This window comes from Clarias gariepinus, chromosome 25 (genome assembly GCF_024256425.1).
Source record: "Clarias gariepinus isolate MV-2021 ecotype Netherlands chromosome 25, CGAR_prim_01v2, whole genome shotgun sequence".
NCBI classification, from domain to species: domain Eukaryota; kingdom Metazoa; phylum Chordata; class Actinopteri; order Siluriformes; family Clariidae; genus Clarias; species Clarias gariepinus.
The window spans coordinates 8,265,819-8,283,642 of NC_071124.1; the positions used below are offsets into that span (position 1 = coordinate 8,265,819).

At 38.8% G+C, this 17,824-nt stretch overlaps 2 protein-coding genes across 2 annotated transcripts; both read left to right on the top strand.

The window, feature by feature from the left end:
- The first annotated feature begins 537 nt into the window (after positions 1-537).
- Positions 538-1,322, top strand: LOC128512987 (claudin-4). The gene has a single exon (XM_053486559.1). It carries the CDS (start codon positions 606-608, stop codon positions 1,257-1,259), a length of 654 nt encoding a protein of 217 aa, XP_053342534.1. The 5' UTR covers positions 538-605; the 3' UTR covers positions 1,260-1,322.
- A 1,957-nt stretch (positions 1,323-3,279) lies between these two features.
- On the top strand, positions 3,280-17,544 carry LOC128512837 (claudin-4-like). Its single transcript, XM_053486265.1, has 2 exons — positions 3,280-3,817; positions 16,319-17,544. Exons 1-2 carry the CDS (start codon positions 3,333-3,335, stop codon positions 16,965-16,967), a joined length of 1,134 nt encoding a protein of 377 aa, XP_053342240.1. The 5' UTR covers positions 3,280-3,332; the 3' UTR covers positions 16,968-17,544.
- Positions 17,545-17,824: the final 280 nt, after the last annotated feature.

A 17,824-nucleotide genomic window follows, 5' to 3' on the forward strand; every position in this document is an offset into this window, starting at 1 on the left:
ATATAAGAACTGTGCATCCAAATTCACAATGAAAAACTTTACTTGGAGAAATTAGCTTGGTTGTTACCAAACCTCAGTTTAAAGAACAGTTGTTCTCAGATTTCCCCATAACTTCTTCCTGACTGTGGGTTTTTAGTGCTGGCAGAGACCTTTTTTTTTATCTTTTGGAAATAGCCTGTTGTTGCTGGTCAACATAGATTTGCTATAAAATATCAGATTAAATTGCACAAATTGTCACTTGCACAAATACAAAACCCACAATATTATATTTAAAAAACGAACCTTTAAAAATTTAATTATTGTTATTCGATCATCCAAGATGATAATACAACACTTTTTTTCTGTACATTAACTATTCAAGCTGTTTTAATAATGTTACTCTGTCACAAAGTGGTGAATCCTCAAATCCCTGCTCTTATACCAGTGCAAAGATGATGCCATCAAGGTCTGACTCCACCTTCGAACTATAAGTATAAAGAAGGTAGAATCTGTTTCTCTACCTCTCCTTCCCTCCCATCTCAGCCCCAGTCAGTGCCGCGAGCTGGAGAAATCCAATATCGTGCTTGGACACAGAGGACCTCAGTGTGCAGAGCTCTGGCGAGACGATGGCTTCAGCCGGCCTGGAAATCCTGGGCATGATTCTGTCTGTGGCTGGCTGGCTGGGTGCAATGGTAGCCTGCTGCCTGCCCATGTGGCGTGTGGCGGCGTACGTGGGTCAGAACATCGTGATCACACAGGTGGTGTGGGAGGGCCTATGGATGAGCTGTGTGGTGCAAAGTACAGGTCAGATGCATTGCCAGATCTATGATTCCATGTTGGCGCTGCCCAATGATCTGCAGGCGGCACGAGCGCTGGTTGTCATCGCTGTGTTTATTGGCGTAGTGGGCATGACGCTGGCTGTAGCAGGCGCCAAATGCACCAACTGTACATCGGACGTGTCCAACAAACCTCGCATAATGCTGGGTGCAGGTGCATCGTTCGGCAGCACTGGGCTGTTATTGCTTGTGGCTATTTGCTGGTCGGCCTACACCATTGTGCTGGACTTTCATGACCCACTTTTGCAGGAAACGCAGAAGAGGGAGTTTGGAAACTCACTGTATTTCGGCTGGGGTGCCTCCTGCCTGCTCATCCTAGGGGGAGCCATACTTTCCTGTTCGTGTCCTTCCAGAGCATCCAAGGATCCTGTGTCTACTGGAGCACAGTACTCAGCGGTTAAATCAATGTCTGCAAATGGATATTGCAGAAGGGACTATGTTTGAATGGTGTAGGTTGGTAAATAAGCGTGTTTTCAGTGACAATAAAAACTGCGCCAGAAAATGTACTTACTAGGACAAACACCAGAGACATATGAATGGCTATGCATGACTGAGCTATGGCATAGAGTAAATTCAGTCAGCAACAATAAGCAAATACATACGTTCCTTTGTCTGTAGATTTAAAATAATGTGAAAAGGTTTGTAATAGGTTTTTCTGTTAACAACATTGACTGAAAAGGTATCCCACATGTCTATTATGTTGCAGAGTTTACATGGTTATGGCTAATGGGCATTGCACGATTTAGTAATAAAACATTTTCTGAAGGTTAATAAAGTTCTTATCACAAGTCTGTCAGCACATAAATGCTTCCTGATATATTTCAGCTGCTTTTCTACTTCTAAACGGATGACCGTTCCCGGAAACCTGAGACTTTGCAAAGGTAAGCTGGATGAGCCGAAAAAAGGAATTCTTAGTCCAAAGCGTTCCATATCATATGAAATCTACCCAGCTCTTGAGAGGCTGCTACACATTAGAAATTACCTCCCTGTGTCAGTGGAGACAGGACTGGGTACAATACAACCGTTGTTCTGAGACCTTCTTTTGCTCCTTTGTGTCCACTGCTCAATTCCTAAATTCAGGGGAGCGTAACTGAAACTAGCCATGAGAGGAAAGCACCTTAGTTTTTGCTTTGTTGGGGCTAAGACTGCAAAGTCTTTGTGATGTGACATTCACTTGTTTAGTTGTTAGACAAATTCAGTTTTAACAAAAAAAAAAAAAAGATACTTTTTAGTCAATACTGTAGTCATTATAATTAGAAATTTAGATTTTTAAATATATTAAGATTTTGGTCTATTTAAAGCAAAGAATACATTAAGGAATGGAAAAAAATGTGATGAAGTCTAAATAACAAAAAACAGTAATATATAACAGATTTTGTGTGGTGAAACATTAAAGTCAGATTCTCCTATGCAGCAAACATAGGTTAGAAATACTTTTTACCCAACTTTATATACAATAACCCATTGCATTTTTTTGTGTTAAAGGCTTCTCTCATTTAAATCCACTCTGCACACACACACAACCTCTGTAAGTTCAGCCATTATTAGAATAATGTTTGCTAGCTTTGTAATGTTACAATTATACGTAAACAAGAGAAAATTCTTCTAATCACATGAGTTTATTCAGTGTGTAAACCTCTCGAGTGTAAAACGGTAAATTGATTACCTTTCAGTATAGTTATGCCAATAAGTACCTTAGAATAGGATGTGGGCTTTTAAGCAAAACAACATTTCCATATCACCCACATGACCCTTTTGAGCTGTAAACCAAAAACGCTAGCTACATTAAGTTCTACATCATTGAGTTTCTATGTCACTGAGAATCACACTGATGTGGCTGACGGACACTGGTTTCTCTGTGTTTTGTTTTCCTGTACAAAAAGACTGGAGAAAGGATTCCAGCACTATCAGCTACTCAGTTTCACTCAGCTCTTATTTGTACCATTTTACTGTTTGCTTAACTTTTTAGTGGAAACTATCATCTGATGGCCCCAAGGAAACTTCTCATTCAGTGAGTTTCTATTGGAGTTAAGTTTCAATACTTAAAACTGACCGCTGCCAAGCAATTACCATTATATGGCAGTTTTATGTGGCTTTGCTCAACATTACTCAGAGGTTATAGCATGACCATCTTTGACACAGTGTCAACATACGCCCCTGTTCACGTTTCAATCCTCCTCCTCGGTCATGCCTGTTTCCTGAGCCTTTTTTGTTTTGTGGTTTAAGTGTAACCTAGCAGTTATGTTTTAACCAGACACCCCTAGGCTACAGTTATCACTTCAGTGCTTACTTTGTCTAAAATAGTTCAATCATTAAAAAAAAAAAGGCTCTGTGGCAAGGTTATTCTCGCAAAAATCCCCACAGTATTTTAAAATATTTGACCAATCACTGCATGACCAGATCTACCCAAGACTCCACCTTTTCCAGTGTACATAAAGTATTGGGTCATTGCCGAGAACCTCCTTCAGCATCTCAGACCTGTGTATTCATTTCTCTGGGATAGTGAAGCAGAACGCAATGGCAGCTCTGGGTTTAGAGATATTGGGCGTCACGTTGGCCACACTGGGCTGGATAGTTGGCATCGTGTCCTGCGCTTTGCCAATGTGGAGGGTGACTGCCTTCATCGGGTCGAACATTGTGACAGCACAGATAATCTGGCAGGGCATCTGGATGGATTGTGTGGTACAGAGCACGGGCCAGATGCAGTGTAAGGTCTATGACTCCATGCTGGCATTGCCCCAAGACCTACAGGCAGCTCGAGCTCTGTGCGTGATCGCCATCATGCTGGGAGTGCTGGGAGTCTTGGTTTCTGTCGCAGGGGCCAAGTGCACCAACTGCATAGATGATGAAGGCACGAAGGCCAAGGTGATGATTTCTGCTGGGGTGACATTTATCTGTGCTGCGGTCATGGAGCTGATTCCGGTGTCCTGGTCGGCCCACACGATCATCACAGATTTCTACAACCCGGCAATAACACAGGCACAGAAACGAGAGATTGGAGCGTCTCTCTATCTGGGATGGGCGGCTGCCGCTTTGCTGCTGACAGGTGGAGCGATTCTGTGCTGCAGCTGCCCACCTCATCAAGAGAAGAGGTACAGTGCAGGAAACAGGATGGTCTACTCAACCACACGATCTGCAGCCTCCAATACCTACGACAGAAAAGATTATGTCTGAGCGAATGAGATTGATAAAGAAGGAAGAGTTAGAATCTGACCATGTACTTGGTTTGATCAGACAAGGAAAGGAGAGACTGGTATCACTCTGGCCCAACAGAGAGAAAGACGTCTCAATGTGTCAAAATTGAGAAATGCAGTAAGGGTTACCTTCATGATTGACTGGATTATCTGCTTGTCTTGTTTGTGTTATGTTATGAAATCGTTGTTTTTGTATATGTTGGATGGGATTTGCATATGGAGTGTAGAGCATGATCGCAATGATCGCAACTGTAACATTTGTTTTTTTAAATATTCTTTCAAGACTTAAATGTGGCTTGCTTTATTTTATGAATACATATTTTTGGTTAAACAGCTTTTTAAAATAAAATGTAAAAATATATTATGTTTAAATGAACAAACAAACAAACAAACAAACACGACTAAGTGTGTGTTATGTATATAATCCATGTGTCTAATATACTGTGCTGTGTGTCATAATATAATAAACTACACTGATATAATGACATGTTCCTTATTTAAATACAAGTAATTGACTATAATTGTTAAATACAGGTAATGTGTTAAATACATTGCCACAATTTCTTTTAATACTTTAGGTTTATTTTTTAATATACAGTGCTCAGGTCTAAATTGTATGTTCTAGTACACACATGCACCATTGCACACACCCAAGCAACATGCATAGACAAACACGCACATTTTATTGGTCTGTCTTGCCAAGAGACAACTATAACACACGCACGCGCACACACACACACACACACACACACACACACACACAAAATGCTGATACCCAAGTACATTTTGCACTACTTGTCCTCTAAAATGATTCAAAACAGGTTTCTACTGGTTCAGAATATGGGAACACAGCCTAAAAATGTGCTCAGCAAGGTGCTGATTTAGAGCTTCAGACCTTTCGTTATCTTTTTGCTTTTCCAAGCTTTCTCTACAAGAATCTTGCCTTTGTTAGGGCTTCAATCCAACTGTCCACACTACAATGAAGCTGTTTTAGTGTAGCCAGGCAGAGGTCAGTTGTGGGGGGGTTGATACTGTGGAATGTCAGGAAAACACATTATCTGAGTCTCTGAGCCATATCTAATGCCCCTCCCTGTAGTTAAAGCCTCAAGGCTGCTGAAATGACGATCAAACACCTGTATGTTCCACAAACAAAGTAAGGTCACAGGGTCATAAGAGACTCACAAAGCAAACAATGAGACTAAATGTGAAAAGATCAGAATAGAAGGTCTAGACAGGTACAAATAACCACACAACCTCAGCTTGTGGTCTTCAAACAGAGAAATGTTCTCTTTGCTTGCATTTTTTCCTATGGAATAACAGCATCTCTTACAGTTTCTTTAAAATTGATAACTCGGCAGGTAATCATGTTTGTGCCAGTGTGAATAGACAAAATAATATGATGGATGGTCATGAGAAACATTAAAAAACAATAGAAAAGATTCAGTTTATATTGCATCATCATCATCATCATCATCATCACCTCCATGACTTCAGTTGTTGACTCTTTATAAAAGACTATAACTTATTTTTCTTGGCTTCAACATTCTACAAATGTTCATTAAATTGATTTAGTTTATTCACTGATCACATGACAGAAATACCCCACGCAATGCGATTTGTTCTTTAAAGATGGATCACATTTGGTCCTGTAATGCGTTTATTAGTGTTTTGCCACAAATCTTCATGTTCAATGCTTTAAAAAAAAAGGAGATATACAGTGGTTTTCAAATTAGAATTTTCTATTTTTGTCATCCTGAGGGAAATAATTTACAAGAATGAATAAATTATGAAGAATGAATTAAGTCCAATGATGAACTTTTTGGTTCAAAAAACGTTTTTTTTTTCATCGGTACACAGTTTTATTAATTTTATCATTATGTTTTTTTTTTACTTTTCATTTACTGCAAATCATGAAATACATCAGTCTTTTTTTCATTTAAGTTAATTAGACAAGACCCTATGCGCAGGCAAAACCACAACTTTGTATTTTATTAGGCAATTTGTTTCTAGATGGACTGATGTTTAAACAACAAATTGTACTTTTTTTGCCTGTAAATGATAAATTACAGACACTTTAATTACTAGCCAAATAAACCCTTATGTGATACTCTTTGTACATGTACCACATGTTTGCTTAAACAGTTCATGAAATAGTATGTTTTATTTAAACAATTTTGTTGTATTTGTTTGCATTTTATCAGAAGAAGTGATGTACCTCTTTCTTTGTGATTCTGATTTAAGATTATCGACCACTCTACTGTAGTTGAACCCACTTTGAATGATGTGTTGGACAGCTTAGCAGGTTACACAACAAAGAATTAAAAGTAATTCCGAAGTTGATCCCTGTGTCCACTGTAGTTGTCTAATGGCTTTTTAGAGTTTGAAGCAGAAGTTGATGTGCAAATTCCTGGATAACTTGACATTTTTTACATTGCATTTATTTACTCATTCACTCATCTTTAATGCTTTTCCTGTATTCAGGGTCGCGGGGACCTGGGGCCTATCCCAGGAGACTTAGGGTATGAGGCAGGGTACACCCCGGACAGGGTGCCAATCCATCGCAGGGCACACACATACACACACAACGGGCCATTTGGGAACAACAATTTGCCTAACCTGCATTTCTTTGGCCTGTGGGAGAAAACCGGAGTACCTGGAGGGAACCCACCAGGCACAGGGAGAACATGCAAACTCCATGCACACAGAGACGGGAATCAAACCCGGACTCTGGAGGTGCATGGCGACAGTGCTAACCACTACACTACCGTGCCACCCTAATGCATTTAGAATTCATATTTTTATTATTTTTATTTTTATGACTTGTAAATAGACAGGTGATATAAGTGAGTAGGATTAGTCTGTAGGTATTCAACTCAATTCAATTCAATTTTATTTATATAGCACTTTTAACAATGTTTATTGTCTCAAAGCAACTTCATGAAAATGAAAAAAAATTCAAAAAAGAAAATTTATGGAAATGTGTATGTGTGAGAAAAATGTGTCTAGATAATAATGAGATGAATGAATGAATGATGAATGAAATGTCTGATGAGCAAGCCAAGGATGACGGCGACAGTGGGAAAACTCCCTGAGATGGCAATAGGAAGAAACCTTGAGAGGAACTGGACTCATTTGGGTGATAACAGATAGAAATTATATAACATCATGTGTGTTGTTGGTCTTTCGGCTGCTTCCAGCAAGGGGTCGCCACAGCGGAATGTCTAGTCTGCACTACAACTTGGCACAGGTTTTAAACACCTAAAAGTTCAATAAAACAGAAGTTCTTTAAATTAACGTGAAGTCCAGTTCAGTATTGGGATGAGTCAGCAGGTGCAGAGGGCAGATGGTGTTATAGCACTCGGAGCTATCAAAATACTCAGTGCATCACAGCCTGCTGAAGGCAAAGAGTTCAAAGGGGTTAATACAGCCTTCAAATTCCCCAATGTGACCAAGCATCCATTGAATGTGCTGGATAAACAAATCTGATCCGTGGAGGCTTCGCCCTGCAACCTGTAGCACCCAAAGGATCCACCGCTAACTTTTTGCTAGCACTTTTGTAAGTTCCTCTAGATAAGAGTGTCTGTCAAATGCCAAAATGTAAATGTAACAACCTGGTGCCAGACACCACAGTACACCTTCAAAGGTCTTGTAGCATTATGTCTGGAGTGGGCAGAGCTGCGCAGCGGCACAAATAAAAATCACACAAAATTATGCTTAATGTTTTGTGTTTTTATGTTGGACGACTGTTAGCCACAGCCTTGGAATTTGAACAGAACAAAACCGAAACAAAATACTACTACCACTACTACTACTACTTCTAATAATAATAATAATAATAATAATACCTTAACTACACAATTCATTTCATTTCAAACTTAAACATATCTCCTGTTATACTGAACTTCCAATCTCGCACAGTATGATGTGAATCAATCCCTGCTATCCGTTCACCCAAATGAGGATGGGTTCCTCTCAAGGTTTCTTCCTATTACCATCTCAGGGGGGTTTTCCTTACCACTGATTCATACACATTCACATCTCATACAAACTAAAATAGTTCTTTTGATTGTGTAAAGCTGCTTTGCAACAATGTCAATTGTTAAAAGCGCTCTCTCACTCACTCACCTTCTTTACCGATTTATCCTGTATTCAGGGTCACGGGGACCTGGAGCCTATCCCAGGAGACTTATGGTATGAGGCAGGGTACACTCTGGACAGGGTGCCAATTCATCACAGGGCACAAACACATACACACATACACACACCCAGTCGCACACTACGGGCAATTTTTGGGAACCCAGAATATCATAACCTGCATATCTTTGGACTGTCGGAGAAAACCGGAGTACACGGAGGAAACCCGCCAAGCAGGGGGAGAACATGCAAACTCCATGCACACAGAGATGGGAATTGAGCCTGGCCGGGAATCGAACCCGGACCCTGGAGGTGCAGGGCAACAGTGCTAACCACTACACCTCGTGCCGCCTTGTTAAAAGCGCTATACAAATAAAATTTAATTGAATTGAATTTCTTTTTTTTTCTTTCTTTCTTTCCCACCCCTGGGGACTGCTCCACCAACATGCAATTCTAACTTTTGACATTCTAAGTTACAGAGCAGTAACAATGCTCAATACATGTGGTATTCATATTCTATATTCATATGCAAATATACACCAATCAGACATAACATTAAAAACATTAATAATATGACTGCCTAGGATTTGAGTTCCCTTTGTGCCACTAGGGCAATTCTGGTCCCTTGAGGCATGACTCACAAGACTGTAAGTAGTACTGGTGTAGTGTCTGGTACCAGGTCATTGGCAGCGGATCCTTTGGGTGCTGTGGGTTTTGGGTTAAGCTTCTGTGGATTTGTGCCAGATTACCCAGTACATCACATTGCACCATGCATGTGGCCCAGTAGGGAAAAAGCCCAAGGCCATCAACCGGACTTCCCCAGATCCCATGGGTGCTCGATCATATTGGGATCTGGGGAAGTCGATGGCCATGGGCCCTTTTCCTCCTGGGCCACATGCATGGTGCGATTTGGTATCCTGTGTATACTGGTGCCTTTCTATCATTACCATCATTGAAATTTTTGGGATTGGACTAAATGATGCCTGTGGGCATGGGTGAGCATCGGGTGCTCATGTAATAAAAAAAATTGTGGAAGTGCCATGTTTGACAATACCAAAAAATAAAAATAAAAATAAAAAGTGCAGAATAAAAAATAAAAAGGAGTAGTAAATAACATGGTTGATTTGCATGGAAGCCAAAATAATGTTTTTTAATAATTATTTATTTGAGGATTATGGTTTAAATGTAATCTTTTGCACTTTTTAAAGACAAAATCTGCTGTCTATGAATTTCTCTAAAATAAGAAAACCCTTTATACAGTATTTTCAACACCTATTTAATTATTTAATTCAATTAAAAATCAAATTATCAATTTTAACTGATTTTGCATTTAATGTTTAATTTTAACTACATTTAGAGTACCTTTAAATGCAAATTCTTTTCACCTTTTTTTTTAGTGCTGTGAATAAATTGCTTATTAAACACTATAAGTCTTATCTGTCAGTTTTATACTTTCCAAAAGATATCGCTTGAGTTTCTCAGGAATCGAAAAAACGGTTCTCATAAACATTTGCATCATCTCAAGTCCCATGAAATGTTTTTTATCAAGTTTCCAGTAACAGTAGCTGTTTTTCATCTGTGCTTGAGCCAACAATGACATAATAATGTAGGAAATGAAATCCAGTGGAAACTCTTTTGCTCAGATGCACTATGATACCTCCCTAAGTTATTTGCACTTTTCATAAACTAAAATATATAAAAAACAAAAGTTAGAGTAAGGCATTTCTGACTTGTATAGACACTGATTTTAATAAACAACATGTTTTTTTGAGTATAAAGTAAAAGTATTTTTTCCATAGTAAAAATCTTTCCACCAGCAAAGATTATACATTAAAAAAAAACTCTTAAAAGCACAGGAATGCATTTTTTAAAATGCATCAGTATTCTCAGGTGCATCATTTGATTGGTTGGTAAGTTGTGCTCAGCATCTTGGATAATTAGCCAGGTTTTGGTTTTTTTTCTTTCTTTTTTTTCTAGATCCTTTCACACTTCCTTCTTTCCCACTCTTATTTTCATTAGTGCAAAAAAAATATGTCAATGAATGTATTCAGAGATGAACTGATTAAGTTTGTGAGCGCCACAATTTATACTGTTATTACCAACTAGGTAGCTATTGTAGTAATACAAAATGAAACATTTCAGCATTTGTTTCACATCTTATCAGAATGTGTTGAGACACTGTTTTTGCCAGGTGTGGAGAATGTGGGGAGGGTTAGAGCTCTACCATGCACTGGTTGTAACGATTCTTTTTTTTGTCAAGGATTTGGCTGAGTGAGTTTTTGTAACTAAGCAACAGTAACTAAGACACTCATACACACCTTTAACAACTATTAAACAGATACTCACAGATGCCACAGAAATATAAAAAAATTTGATTGTGCAGATCAGAGCAGAGTTATAAGTAAAAATTACCTTTAGTTTTTTGTATAATCTTCTGCTACACTAATGCACTTATCTTAGCATTTATCTAGTGCTTAGATATCATCAAGGTAGAAAGATTTCTCAGGATGCCGGACCCATGATCAGACCGCCTAGATCACGTTTGAAATGCTGGCGTCCCTCCAGCTAATGGAATAGATGTACACAGACACAGAAAGCCTTTCTTGAAATTTTTGCACCATGTACCATTCAAATGTTTTACTGCAGCTCTCAGTAAAAGTTTTTTGTACGTCAATCAGTTTTACAGCTTGCATGCATCTTGATTTATATATGTATACACATACAAACCCGGTTTCAAAAAAAGTTGAGACACTGTAAAAACTAGAATAAAAACAGAATGCAATTAAGTGGAAGATTCAAATTTAAATATTTTATTCAGAATAGGATATAGATAACAGATCAAATGTTAAAAGTGAGACATTTTAAAATGACATGCCAAATATTGGCTCATTTGGGATTTCATGAGAGCTACACATTCCAACAAAGTTGGGACAGGTAGCAATAAGAGGCCAGAAAAGTTAAATGTACATATAAGAATCAGCTGGAGGACCAACTTATTTGCAACTTATTAGGTTAATTGACAACATGATTGGGTATAATCTGTCGATTATTTTTTTTGATTAATCAATAAATCGGATAAAAAACAAAAAAACAAGAAAAGCATTCATTTCCAACCCTTTATTCAAAAACAGAACTAAGATCTTTAGAAAGTGCACAAACATGTTGCTGTCAAGAACTAACCTGAGGTGACCAGAAGACGTAGCTTTAGCGGTTAGCCCTGTGTAGCGTGACTGGTAAACCCAAACGCGGAGTGACACGAATAGGCAGGATAATCACGCAGTTAGTCTAAGGACTCTCGCGATTGGGGAGTAAGGGAAAGACACAATCTAACCCGCGTCCTACAAATACACACTCAGTAAGAAAGTTAAGCCAAGAAAGTGAGTACTCACAGCTTGATGACCGTAACCGAGGCGACATAGGGCAACTCAATGACTGAGCGTTGTACTGTGGCTTGTTGCTCCTTGAGCTGTTATAGTAATAATAAAATAAAATTGACTAACACAAAAAACATAGACATGTATGTTTTACATATGTCACATATATACAGTGGAACCTTGGATTACGAGCATAATTTGTTTTGGAAGCGGACTCGCATTCCAAAACACTCATAAACCAAATTTAATTTTTAAAAACAAACTAATAGAATCACTGCTGTAAAGTAAAAATAAAACAAATTAACCTTTGAAAAGAATCGCGACAGAGCAGTGTTTCTGTGTGGAGCAGAGAGAAAGAGTGTGTGTGTGTAAAGGTGAAAGTAGAAGGGGTGTGTGTGTGTGTTTGTGTGTGTGCAAAGAGCAGGCTAAGCCTTGAGCAGAGAGAAAAAATTGATTTTTAACGTCTCTAATAAGACTTGCTTTTGCTTTACACGCGCGCTGTACTCACGCATACGCACACACACGTGGTCAGTGTTATAGTAAACAGTACACGTGGATGTTGATTATACCAGTAAGAGACGTGCACTAAGACCCAGCAGAGGAGACAACTACCCGAGTATGGATTTCTCTGCCTCTGCCATGTATCTTTCCTCTACCTCCGCTCGTTTTTTTTTTTATTTGCCTTGCCCTGTCTATGAGGCGCCAAACTCTGCTAGCATCAGTGCGCGAGCCCGAGTGTGTTAACTAAAGTTTTTTTTAAATAATCAAATGTCTCCGCGTCACGCGACAGAACAAATTGATTATGAAATTTGTTGCCAACGCTTTTAGTAATCGACTTTTATCGATTTAATCGATTCGTTGTTGCAGCCCTACGTGAGAATGCCAGACCACATACTGCATCAATTACAACATCATGACTGCGTAGGAGGATCCGGGTACTGAAATGACCAGCTAACAATCCAGGGCCCGGTTTCTTGATAACGCACACTATTCGCATGCTAAGAAGACTCTTAAGATATATCTTACGTTAAGTTATAACTTTTCTAAGTGTATTTCTCGAACTGTCTCTTAGGAGTCTTCTTAAGTCGCTGCCTCTTACGTCCGACGTTACAAGGCGCTGTCTACAGTGAAGGTACTGAATTAGCTGACATCGGTTGCTCTTGAAAGACGGCACTTTCTATGCTAATTAAACATGACACTAATTTTTTTTAATAGCGTTTATTTCGACATGGGTTAACTTATCAAAAGCATGGGATAATAGACAAATATATAAATTAAATCACCACACTGTCGCTTATATTTTCATGTAACCTGTGGCGGTGAAATGAACCGGGAAACAACACTCCTCACCAGCTTCAGAAACAATGTGAAGCATGTCAGTGGTTGGTGTTGTATAGCGCACTTATGGAATGAATAGGATGAGATGACAGAGAGGAGGTTAATACCCCTATCTCACCTACGCGGTTTCGTGTGGTGGCTGTAGGTGCAGTTCATCATGATTCAGCGGGAGTTTTGGTGCCATGTTTACGTTTCCATTTTATCACGCAAAAAAATAAACATGTTTAACATGCGGAAGCTCGCGGACCTTGCAGATCTTTGCGGAACGTCGGGCGGTCACTAGAGGCGGCTCACGGTGTCTAATACCCCTATCTCACCTACTGTATACGGCTTGACTCACAGTGAGATGCGATGTTAGGCACCGTGAGCTGCCACGATTGCCCGCGACGTTCCTTTAACGTTCCGCGTTTAATCAAACATGTTTAATTTTTCACATGGAAAGACGGAAACGTAATCACAGCGCAAAAACTCGCTCTGAATCATGATGAACCCTACTTACGGCCACAGAGCGAGATCACGCAGATAGGGGAGATAGGGGTATAACACCGCATCTCACAGCGAGTCAAACCGCATATGTGATATAGTGGTATAAAGCATTATAATCACTCAGAAAAATAAAAAGAGGAGGGGTTTGAAACTCCCATGTTTATTTTCTCATTTAACTAAATTAAATTTCATTATAAAATAAAACCTGTCAAAAGAAAAGTCCATCTAGTCATGAATGATGGTTAATGATCAATGAAACATAGGCTATTTTAAACAAAAAGGAGCAAGCAGCTGGACATCGGGACGTAGAGCCTATTACGACACGTTGGCCTGGCAAGTGCAGGTCTGAGCAGGTCAAGAAGCTCCATAATCTGTTGCTTTGAAAGGCGAAACTTTTTTTTAAACATCCACCTCAGGCAAAATATAAAAAGGGCTGAAGTGTTCCCTAAAGGAAAAATAGACATGAACCACACGGCTCCGCGGACGGCGCCGTCTTTAGTTTAGCACAACAACACGCTGTATCGCTGCCAAATTATTTGCCACCCGTTCAATATTAAAAGTGATTGCCAATTTTAATGCATTAGTCACATTATGATATAGGCTAATTAAAAGTCACTCTATTAGTTTTGATATTAAATAAAATAAAATTCATGAACAGGTCTAAAGTATATTCCATTATTAATACGACTTTGATAACGTGCCATAATGTGCTTCCATACACCGCTGATTTATAAAGACACTGCTGCTCAGTGGCGGCGACTAGCGTCTTGGGCTGAAACTACGCTAAGAATGAGTTAAGGTTGTTAACCTTACGAACGTGTGACTTACCTAAGAGATACTTAGCGTAAGAACGCTTCGGGAAATGCGCCATAACGTTAAGAGAGAGGTTAAGGTACAACCTAAGAACTACTTAGCGATAAGAAGCTTTTGAGAAACCTGGCCCAGATCTTTCACCCATAGAAAACAATTTTTGACATGGTTTGTCCTAAAATTGGCCAGTGATTTAGTTTCATTGTCCAACCCCTGTATAATATCATTAAAATTATATTATAATATACACTACAGTTCAAAAGTTTGGGGTCAACTCCATGATCGTTCCTGATTTTTATTTCTTTCTACATTGTAAAGGAATTCTGAAGGCGTCCAAAAAATGCATTAATCTCGTTTGGACAGTTGATATTGAGATGTGTTGCTACTTATTCCCTGTAAAGACTTCATAACGCCTCTAATCTGAGGTGCTGTTTATCGGTCATTTTTCAGGCTAATAACTCTAAATAAACGTCTCGTCTGCGGCAGAGGTAGGTTTTGGTCTCGCCCTCCTGGGATGGCCTTCATGAGAGCCAGGTTCAGTATGGTGCTTGACGGATTTTGCAAATGCACTTGACAATACTGTTCTTGCAAGAACTATTACAGAAAGGCTGACCTCTGGGTCTTAAAATAACAACTAACTGTTGTTTTTATTGTTGTTATGTAATAACCTAATTCCATATTTTTTTAGTTTATAGTTTTGAAATCCCCAGTATTGTTGTAGAATGAAGAAAAAAAAATCACAAAACAAAAACTAAGAAATTTGCAAGTGACCCCAAATTTTTGAATGGTAGTGTACATCAACATCATACTATTTTTCTATTCGAGAAGTGTGTATAGGAATAAAGATCAAGATCATTAGTTACACTTCTGTTTACATCAAACAGTAAAATGTGGAGAAATTGGATTTCTTTTCCGACTTTGAATGTTTATGATTGTTGATAACATTTTTCAAACAAAAAACGTCTCAGGTGCAGGTGGAAGAACATTGTTGATGAGACTAGTCAGGGGAAGCCTACAGGACCACGATTATCCACTCTTCTTAACCATGGTGACCGGAAAAGCCTCTCAGGATGCACAATCTTGACATGGATGAGTTACAACAGAAGACCACATTGTATTTCTGTTGCATCATCTAGAAACAGGAATCTACACTGAATTTCAATTTTTGTGGGGCATGCAAAAAGTAGGGTTTGAGTTTGTCATAGCATGTGGAAAATTTTGTTGGTTCTGTTTCCTTGAACATAACAATGGTGTGGCCTTTTCAGTCACCAAATTTGTATTCAATTAAGTGCTTTGGGAAGTAAAGCTGACAAATCTGCAGGTATTATGTAATGCATTTTTGTAAGGCAATTAATCTTAAACAAACAAAATAACAAATATTTGTCATAGAATTTGTCCTGCATCAAACGAAATATCCAATGGCAAAAAACCGCCATGACCCATTTTTCTTTTCAGCCATGATACAAAATAGGCAGTCCATGACCATATAATGTCTGGAAGATGTTAGGAAGAACTGAGGGTGAATATAATATCCTGGAGGATCATAAATTATTTTATGTATATACATATTATCAGTAAGGCCTAACACACCAGATAGATTGCATTCTTTTGCACATTCTGTAAATATACAGTAATATAATAAAAATCTTACATACAGAGACTGTGATGATGTTAGTAGGTACATACCAATCATGGCACACAATGGGGCATTAAAAATAATATTTTCCAATATATTTTCTAATAATATCTTACATTTAAATATATCACACATATATACACACACACACACACACATATGCACACATACACACATGCACACATACAACTTCCAGATAATATCAGAAATGCAAACTGTAAAAATATCATTGTGGGAAATTTAGACCACAAACTTATTTAAATTCATTAAAATCACTGCTACTGGATTTACACTAAGAGTCTGATAATCTTATTGTTGCCTTTTTTATTCAGGGAAAAGCAAGTTGGGGAGAGAAAGCCTGCAGTGAAGTCTCTGCCCCGAAGGACTCCTCCCCTCTACCTGATCTGGAGTATAAAGGATACTTGTTTAGCAAACGAACCACATCACTGACTCCAAGGCACTGCTTTCACTGTGACCACTTCTTATCATCTGCTTCTTGGCAGATCATCCAGCCCAAAGCAGAAACCTGAGGAAACACCGAGCATTTACGACCATGTCTGCTGGCCTGGAGCTCATTGGGATTGTGCTGTGTGTGCTCGGCTGGCTCCTTGCCATTGTCTCCTGCGCTCTTCCCATGTGGAGGGTCACGGCCTTCATCGGCAGCAACATCGTGACAGCGCAGATTTACTGGGATGGCCTGTGGATGAGCTGTGTGGTGCAGAGTACCGGTCAGATGCAGTGCAAAGTCTACGACTCCACGTTGGCGCTTTCCCAAGATCTCCAAGCAGCTCGTGCACTCACTGTCATCTCTATCCTGCTGGTCATTTTGGCCATGCTGGTGTCCATCGCTGGGGCCAAGTGCACCAACTGCATCGATGATGAACCAGCCAAAGCCAAAGTCATGATTGTGGCTGGAGTTCTCTTCCTTGTAGCTGGCATCATGCAGCTAATTCCCGTTTCCTGGTCAGCTAATACCATCATCAGAGATTTCTACAATCCCTTACTCAACAACCCGCAGAGGTGGGAGCTAGGGGCTTCGCTTTACATCGGCTGGGCCGCCACGGCTCTCCTGCTTATAGGAGGATCATTGCTATGTTGCTCTTGCCCTCCAACTAGGATGCCTTACTCAACTTCCCACACCGCACCTACTGGTGGATATGACAGAAGAGACTATGTGTGAGTCGGAAAAGGAAACATGTTGCATGTACCGTTGCATGTCCAAGACAAGGGCACAAATATGTCTTCCAAGACCCAGAATGCAAAAAAAGGAGGACAAAAAATTATTTTTACCATGGCCTACTAAAAAGAGTGTTATAAAGAGCTGTTTTCTGCTATTTTATGTTTTTATTTCAAATAACTACAATAATATTCAGTAATTTAATATACTTTGTGAGTGTTTTATAAATGCTTGAGCATTCAGAAGAGAAGCAAAACTCAAATGTAAACACTTCTGTACATTGTAGCTTGCCTTGTAAAAGGAAACTGTGTGGTGAAGCTGCGTGAGAAGCAAGCCAGGTGGTAAAAAGTGAACAGCTTAATGTGGGCGGTGAAGTAGAAAAGAACATTTGTATCAAGCTGTGCCTACACTGAAAAATATTTTACTGCCATATTCATCAAGATTTTTTCACTTTCAATTTTTTTTATTTATTATTTTTTTTACTGCTATTAGATGAAACAGACCAAATGTTTGTACTAAAGATTTATCAAGTTTTAATGTAATGTCATAAATGTAATGATGCAATAAATTTTAGTCTGTCTTTTTGTGTATTATTCACCATATGTTTAAACTCCAGTGCCTATAGAGTGACACAAGAACCCAGAATGAACACCTGAAGCCATGGAAAGTCACCTTACCTAATAAAATAACTCCTTCATGTAGCTTTAAAGGATAATAATCTGAACAATAAAAACAAACAAACAAACAATAACTAATCAATAAGATTAAAAAAGAAAAAAAGTAATTAAATAATTAAACAGTACCATGAATAAATAAGATTGAAACATGAAAATCTGTAATAATAATAATTTTGTGTTATC

Excerpts from the sequence above, each read along its gene's own strand:
- LOC128512987 (XM_053486559.1), top strand. The coding sequence starts at position 606 with ATGGCTTCAGCCGGCCTGGAAATCCTGGGCATGATTCTGTCTGTGGCT.
- LOC128512837 (XM_053486265.1), top strand. The coding sequence starts at position 3,333 with ATGGCAGCTCTGGGTTTAGAGATATTGGGCGTCACGTTGGCCACACTG. Across the intron at positions 3,818-16,318 it reads CAGAAACGAGAGATTGGAGC|GAAACACCGAGCATTTACGA; the intron begins GTCTCTCTATCT and ends CAGAAACCTGAG.